Source organism: Parasteatoda tepidariorum, chromosome 4 (genome assembly GCF_982258835.1).
Source record: "Parasteatoda tepidariorum strain Cologne lab strain chromosome 4, Ptep-v5.0, whole genome shotgun sequence".
NCBI classification, from domain to species: domain Eukaryota; kingdom Metazoa; phylum Arthropoda; class Arachnida; order Araneae; family Theridiidae; genus Parasteatoda; species Parasteatoda tepidariorum.
Window position 1 is genome coordinate 28,969,321 of NC_141758.1, and position 8,157 is coordinate 28,977,477.

An 8,157-nucleotide genomic window follows, 5' to 3' on the forward strand; every position below is an offset into this window, starting at 1 on the left:
GTTACCCCTAGGTAGGTAGCACTATTTACTACGGGAATTGTCTCGTTGAAGAGTAAGATATTGCTACTTTTGATCTTTTTCTTTTTTGATTTTCTCATAATGAGCAGTGAGGATTTGCTGGAGTTGATAGAGATTTTCCATTTTGCGCACCATTGTTCTATGCATGGGATGGTCTTCCTTAAGTTGCTTATAGCATTGTTGGGGTTTAGCGATTTGCTCAGGATCGCTGTATCATCAGCATAATATGCAGTACTAATATTACTCGAGTCATTAAAATTTGGAAAGTCTGCGGCATAAATGAGGTAGAGCGTTGGACCCAAGATTGAGCCCTGTGGGACTCCCGCATTAATGGATCTGATTGATGATTTAATTTCGTTAATTTTAATGTTGAATGACCTGTTCTTTAGGTAGTTGTTGATAATAAGAATCATGTCTTTAGGGATATTTTGTTTGATCATCTTGTAAATGAGTCCCTGGTGCCAGACGCGGTCAAAGACAACCATGATAGTAACGTATATTAATATATGTGCTTAATTTTTGTAAGAATAGTGGTGATCAATATCATTTAAAAATTAAGATTATAAAAGAAAAAATAGTATATAATTACTGCCACTTTAAATATGAAAATAAAATCTTCCGGAAGAGTTGGCAGGTATGCAATTCTGATTGCAATGTAAGCTAGATAACTTAAAATATCACACTTAACGACGCTGTAATCTTTGTAACCATTTATTTTCAATTCTTTTAATAATTGTTAAATTAAGATAACTGGATATCATTATTGCTCGTAATCGTACATTATGATTGTATGTTGACACTATATTGTGAAGTCAAAAGTTTTCATATTTGCAATGGTAATTACCCGCAATCACTTCTTGTTGTGATTGCAAGTAATTGTAGCTTCTTTCTAACCGAAATCATCGTTATTTGATATCACAATTACAAGTAATTTATTACTTTGTACTTTTTATTAGAAGCTAAATGCAATTTCTGTCTGATTTCTGTTGAGAAGTATTTTAAAAGATCATTAATTTTCATTTTTATTCATGACTGATAAATATGGAATTAAGACTAAAAGTAATGAATGATTTATTCTTCGTGTTTCGTACTTATTCATTAATTTTTATTTATTTTTCCTGAAGGATTTGAATTATTATTCATTAGTCTGAATGACTAATCCACATCTCTGGCATTGGAATTTTTTTCTGATAGAATTTATATTTTTATGATTAAGTGATACTAAGTGGACTCATATATTTTATAATGCATTCAGTAAAGTTACTTTGCTTTGGTACTTTCAAATATTAACAATGCAAGTACTAAATATCAGTTGCGCAAATACTCTAGCAGTCAGTGAAATAACGCCTTCTCTACTCATATTAAGATGCCATCCGTTACAGGATAATAATTTTGTAATTTAGTTCGTAGAAGTTACGCTGTCAATCGGCTTAGCAGCATGCTCATGCTTAACTTAGTTACTTACAATGAAATATATATGTTATTGTGACTTAATTAAAATGTAAACAATCAACTTAATATTAAAAATAGTCATATAAGCCAAACGATTACGTTCAGTCCCGATCTGGATCTGGCCGAACGTTCTCTCAAATCTCGCTCACACGATCAGATCGACACCTCTTCGTGCCGAGATATCGTAGAGCTTTTGGTTTAGACCAGGGGTCTCCAAACTTTCCAGCCTTAGGGCTATACTGATTACTCCAGTAAGTTCCGAGGGCCAAAACCATATTATCATTGTTGCCGGTGGTAAAAAGTGAAATAGTCCACTGATGAAAAAAAAAGTCCGAAAAAGTACGCAACGTTTAAAAAAGGCTGCAAATCAGACTAAAGTCCGCAAAACGGCAACACTGCAGATTATTAATTTTCCTGTCATTATCTGTAATTTCCAGATTAGTCGTAGAGTACGAGCCACGAGGAGTAACGTGACACGACATCTGGTGGACACAAGCGGAATTAGGTAGTACCTTCCATCGCTAACAGATGGCGCTAATAGCTCGTACAGAATAATCTCGTTGGTTCGAGAAAGTTCTGGTGTCTTCCACTCACTTCTAGATGGCAGTAATTGGAATATATAAGAAGGCTAGTGGCGCAACCACAAGTCAGTTCCTATGACACTGTCGTGAAATAAAATAGTGCGTACCTCCTTAAAACGTGTTTGTGCGTGTTTAAGTTTAAGACATCTTTGTAACAGTATTTTGATTTGAATTGTTGCTTTGTGTGTGATTTAGTAGTATGGAAAAGAAGCGAAAAATTGATAGTGAATGCAGAAAATTCAAAGATCAGTGGAACATTCGGTATTTCGTAATTGAGTCCAGTAACAAGGCGCTATGTTTGATTTGCAATGAAAGCATAGCCGTTCTCAAAGAATATAACATTAAACGTCATGATGAAACAAAACATTTTCAAAATTACTCAAAATATGCAGGAAGTTTGCGGACAGAAAAATTTGAAGCTATGAAGCACGGATTGAAATCGCAGCAATCTTCATTTACAAAACTCAAAACTGAACAAGAGGCTGCAACTCGTGCCAGCTTTCGTGTGGCTCTTGAAATTGCAAAACGTGGAAAACCATTCACCGTTGGAGAAATGATCAAAGAATGCATAATTGCAGTGGCAGAAGAAATGTGCCCTGAAAAGGAAAATTTATTAAAAACTGTCAGTATGTCAGCAAACACTGTGGCTCGAAGGGTTGAAAACATCGCTGAAAATATATCCTCTCAACTGTTCGACAAAAATGGACATGTTGATTGGTTTCCTTTGGCCTTGGATGAGTTAACGGATGTATCAGATACTGCTCAGGTGTTGATTTATATTCGAGGAGTAAATAAAAGCTATGAAGTGCATGAAGAACTTCTTGATATGTATAGTATTCATGGCACAACTACTGGTACAGATATTTTTTAAGGAGTTGTTAATTAATCAAAGGAACCTTCGATGGAAAAACTTGAAATGTATTACAACTGATGGAGGCAAAAACATGAGAGGGAAAGATAAAGGAGTGGTCGCTCTTGTGTCAAAGGCTGTAGAAAATGACGGTGGTTCAAAACCATTAGTCTTACATTGTATCATTCATCAACAGTCTTTGTGCGGAAAATGTTTGGATATGTCTGAAGTTCTGAAACCAGTCATATCAACTGTTAATTTTATCAGATCTTTTGGGCTGAATCACCGAAAATTCCGACAATTTATTGCAGAGATTGGAGAAAATGACTTACCTTATCATACTGCCGTACGTTGGCTTAGTTGTGGGTAAGTCCTTCAGCGCTTTTTTGAACTTCGAGCAGTGATCGAAATTTTTTTGAATGAAAAGCATCGCCCTCTTACTGAATTACAAAACAACGCATGGCTGTGGAAGTTAGCATTCTATGTTGATTTGACAAAACATGTGAACGAACTGAATTTGAGATTGCAAGGAGAAAACCAGCATCTTCCTGATTTATACACTAATATCAAATCATTTCGGAAGAAATTGATACTGTTTCAATCACAACTACGAAGTAAATGTTTTTCACATTTTAAAACATGTGAAATATTCAGCCACACCACTGAGACTCAGTTTCCTATCGATTTTGCAATCGAAACTTTGAGTGCTTTGAAAATAAATTTTGATACTCGTTTCTCGGACTTTGATGCCATTGCGAATCAAATTAAGATTTTTCAGAATCCTTTCGATACTGGCATTAAAACCCTAGCCCCGGAACTTCAAATGGAATTGATTGATCTACAGTGCAGTGTTATAATTAAGAACAAATATCAAAACTCATCTTTGTTGGAATTTTATAAGAGTCTTGACACAATTTGATAATTTGCATAAATTTGCTCGTGGGCTGTTTTCTGTTTTTGGCACTACTTATTTGTGTGAGAAGACCTTCTCCAAAATGAAGTACACAAAAAATGTTTACAGATCTAAATTAACTGATGAGCATCTTGAATCTCTTTTAATAATTGGTACAAGTAAAATTAGTCCACAACTACAAACTATTGTCAGTGGAAAATCTCAATTACATAAATCTCATTAGTATTTCATATGTCATTATGCTTGTTATAAGTTATGTTTTTATTTAAAATTTATAAAATGCTAGTTGGATTCTTTTCAATAATTTGTTAGTTATTATATACTGAAGTTAAATTGTCTGCTTATTATACATGTCTTTACTCATTACAATTCTGTGTTTCTTTATCCAACTTATCACAAAAACAATAACAATAAGCCTACAACAATGTTATGAGTAGTTAGCCCATGACCATATCAATGTAGATGTCATATGAATAATTATTCAACATAAAATTAGAACACTTCAGTAAATTAAATTTAATTTGCTATAAAAAATATGTTCTCTAAAAGGAGTTTTCAAGTATGCTAGCTCTCCGCGGGCCGGACAAAATCTGTCCGCGGGCCGGATGTGGCCCTCGGGCCGTAGTTTGGAGACCCCTGGTTTAGACTATTGATATTTATATATTGATATTAAAGATAATTCGATTACAACTACAATCAAATCATTCAATAATTTTTTTTTTAATAATACTGGTAGTTATTATTAATTCCAAATTAGTTTTTAGTTTCTTGTTGGGAATGACAATTTTTCTTAATAAATTACATAAAAATATTTATCAAAAGAGTTGAAATTCCTTTTTTGCATATGATACAAATTTATCGTCAGTAACTGATTTTAATAGTATATTGCTAATTTTTCCAGTCCACTTCAGGCATTTATCTCCTTTTTATGAAGAAGTGAGCTGTACGCTTCGCAGACAAGTATTTCATAACCAGAACAAAACAAGCTAACGATTCAAAACTACAAGGCTACGGAGTTGAACATTGGTAGTTTTTAACCAATCAATATTGGGTTGACTATTCAAGGACGGATATGAAATTATAAAATTATCCATCCCCAAATTTTGACAGTCAAAAATTCAAATCCTTTGAAAGATAGGTTTGTTTTATCGGAGAAAATAAGTTTATGAGCCTGTTCCTAAAAATTAATACATCTGATAGCTTCTCTTCGCGCAAAACTCGATCAAAATATAAATTTTTCTTTTGCATTTTAATAAACTTTTAGTTCTCTAAATCCGTTTTAACTTTGTTTCTAACATTAATGGAAATTCACAGCATTTTAAAGAAATGTGTCATATAGAGAAACCGGACGTTGAAATTTGGAAGCACGAGAAGTTCTTCATCTTACCCAGTTTTTTTCCCTGCATTAAAATGTTTAGATTTTACGTATTTTTGAATACTGTTCACTTTATAGATTTTTTTTAAACTTATTATAGAAAGGGCAACTTATGTTTTCAGTAGTATTGGTAAAATAAAATTTGAACGTTGCAAAAGCAGACAAATACAATAACACAATACAAATACAATAAACAATAATAATCAGATCTTTTATTAATAGTTCCAAGAAAATGATGCGGTAAAAATACTTAATGAGAAAAAAAAATTCATTGGTTTAAAAAATATGCAAATTGAAATAAATGTCAACATGTTTCTAGAGCTTAAAAATAGAAGTCAAGACTTGAATGAGAAGAAGCAGAAGAAATTAGAAACCTAAAATATATAGATAGTTTCCAACGAAAAATGGAAAATAAAGGTGAGAAACAAAATTCGAAAAACTACAATAACAGAAATTTAAAAATAAAAAAATAAAAGTTATAATTATAATAAACAGAATATGAAAAACTACTGTGACCGAGAGGGGCAAATCGGTGTAAAATGCATTTCCACGTGCTATTTAAACGTTATGAGGAGCTAATATCGTATAATAATTATAAGTTGTTTAACCCTTTCGAAGGCAGAGGGAAGTATACTTACCACCACTTTTTCACCTCTTTTTATTTAGGTTTCTATTTGTTAATAACTTCAGCTTTCTAGAAGTGTGTTTGAATAAAAATGGTAGCCATTTGTTAATTTAAAAATAAGTATAAAAGTTATAAAATACATAATTCCTTTTGAAGTTTGTAGTATTTATAAAATTTATGCTATAAATAAAGAAAAATAAAAGTCAATAAGTTCCTAATAGGTCGTGTTAAATATATTTACCACCAAAAATATGGCATTTTTATAAACTAAATGAGTTTTTTTTTTCTTATATGACTTATTATTCTAAAAAAAATTTCAATTACAAAAATACTTTAATTTACCTTTACTTGAAATAAATGGCCCATTAAAGGGTTTAAACAAAATAAGCTATTTCTTTGTCTGTTTTTTTTTTTCACTCTTTGCTTCGGCGGTATTTCTAGTTTTGTTTCTAACCTTTATTTTGCCTTTTTCGCTGATAACTTAACGTTTTATATTTTAAATCATTTTTGTATATAACTCATTCGCATTTAGCAAGTCTTGATAATGAACGTCTATTTGGCAAAGCCTGAAACATGCAATCAAGCATGTTGAGTATATGTAATTTGTTTCTAAGATCAAAACCACTTTCAAAAAACTTATTAATTTTTGTTATTGCAACTGGCTTAGTTTAAACTTGTACTTTTATTTACTTTGAAAATATTCTTCAACTAAGTTACATCAGTAGAATAATTATTATGTCATTTGCAGGCAAATATTTGTTTTGTTTCTTTGCATTGTACTTCTTCTATACTTCAATAAAATATTAAATTTATTTCTATAAAATGTTAAGCTTACAAAACCAAGTAATAAAAAAATATTTTTGCATTTACTCTTTTGATTAAAGCAAAATTAGTGCGAGAGCAATGTACATATATAACGTACTCTTTAACAGTTATTTTCAATTTTAATCATTACGATTTTAATAACTTTTGAGGATATCAATGATATAATAAGTATAACTTACTTTTACAAAACTGGTTTTTTTCTTTCTTTGTTTTAGACTTCTTTCTGGTTTTCATTTTTTCTAAAAACTTGTACGATTTCTTGAAAGATAAAATAATTTTTCTAAACCGATAACACAAAACTATTGATTAATTTTTCAAATTTTACGATACATTTTAATCCAGATTTGCCCCCCTCCCCAGTAAATACCTTATTCTTAGACTTAGATTTATTCTGGTTACTCAGTACCAGCCCTGTTTCATCTGATCTGGCAGAACTCAGAGATATAAGAAAATGACATGAGTGAATCTACACTGGTTATCATAAATTAAGGAAAATTCACAAAAATCGCGATAACTCAAGAAATTACACATGGAATTTTATGAAACTTACCCACAATATACAACACATAGTAAGGTATTAAACAACATAAAAAGAAATTATCAGACATTAATAGTAGTATAGAAATTAGCACATGTATAAAATAAACAAATTGGAAGTATCGGTTTGCAATAGAAAAAGTACCTTTAATATGGAATATGATTGCCTCTAGAAGCAATACAGCACAAACAGCGATGTGTGATGCTTTCAATTATGCGGTCTATCAGTTCAATAGGAAGTGAGAGCCATTGCTCTTGTAAAGCAGTTGCAAGCGTGGCAAGGGTCTGAGGGGGCGGATTGATGGCAGATACACGCCTCCCTAGAGCATCCCAAACGTGCTCGATAGGATTCAAGTCCGGGGATCGAGCTGGCCACTCCATGCGAGTAATTGTTTCCTGTTGAAGATAATCATCAACAATGCGAGCTCTGTGTGGTCTTGCATTATCGTCCTGTAACAGGAAGCAATCACCAATTGCCCCGGCATATGGGCGCACATAAGCATCAAGGATGTTGTCTCGATAAACCTGAGCATTCACGGTTCCCCTTGGAAAGACATGGAGGTATGTGCGCCCTCCTAAGGATATGCCTCCCCAAACACAGACACTGCCTCTTCCGTATGCATCTCTTTCACGGATGTTTGATGGATGATAACGGGTCCCAGGTTCTCTCCATATCAAATAACGTCTACTGTCACTTTCTAGACTAAACCTGGACTCATCCGTAAAGAGAACAGGCCTCCATTGATCTGACGTCCAGTGGACATGTTGTCGGGCCCACTGCAAACGGTCTCTCCTATGGCGTGATGTGAGCGGCACGCAAATGGCTGGTCGTCTCGCATACAGACCACCTTCGTGGAGCCTTCTGCGCACAGTTGACGTTGACACCAACCTTCCGGTGGCTGCAGCAAGAGAGGATCTAAGATGTGTCGGAGTAGCGGTTCTATTCCTGCGTGCACTTAATGTCAAATATCGGTCATCGGC

At 33.2% G+C, this 8,157-nt stretch overlaps 2 protein-coding genes across 2 annotated transcripts; both read left to right on the forward strand.

Moving 5' to 3' along the window:
* Positions 1-2,250: 2,250 nt before the first annotated feature.
* LOC147810838 (general transcription factor II-I repeat domain-containing protein 2-like) lies at positions 2,251-2,922 on the forward strand. Its single transcript, XM_087162110.1, has one exon. The coding sequence runs from the start codon at positions 2,251-2,253 to the stop codon at positions 2,920-2,922; it is 672 nt and encodes a 223-aa protein (XP_087018236.1).
* Positions 2,923-2,995: 73 nt separating this feature from the next.
* On the forward strand, positions 2,996-3,820 carry LOC147810839 (general transcription factor II-I repeat domain-containing protein 2B-like). Its single transcript, XM_087162111.1, has 2 exons — positions 2,996-3,267; positions 3,556-3,820. The coding sequence occupies exons 1-2, from the start codon at positions 2,996-2,998 to the stop codon at positions 3,818-3,820; spliced, it is 537 nt and encodes a 178-aa protein (XP_087018237.1).
* Positions 3,821-8,157: the final 4,337 nt, after the last annotated feature.

Coding starts and splice junctions, on each gene's coding strand:
- LOC147810838 (XM_087162110.1), top strand. CDS start 2,251: ATGGAAAAGAAGCGAAAAATTGATAGTGAATGCAGAAAATTCAAAGAT.
- LOC147810839 (XM_087162111.1), top strand. CDS start 2,996: ATGAGAGGGAAAGATAAAGGAGTGGTCGCTCTTGTGTCAAAGGCTGTA. Junction 3,268..3,555: donor GTACGTTGGCTTAGTTGTGG/GTAAGTCCTTCA, acceptor TGAAATATTCAG/CCACACCACTGAGACTCAGT.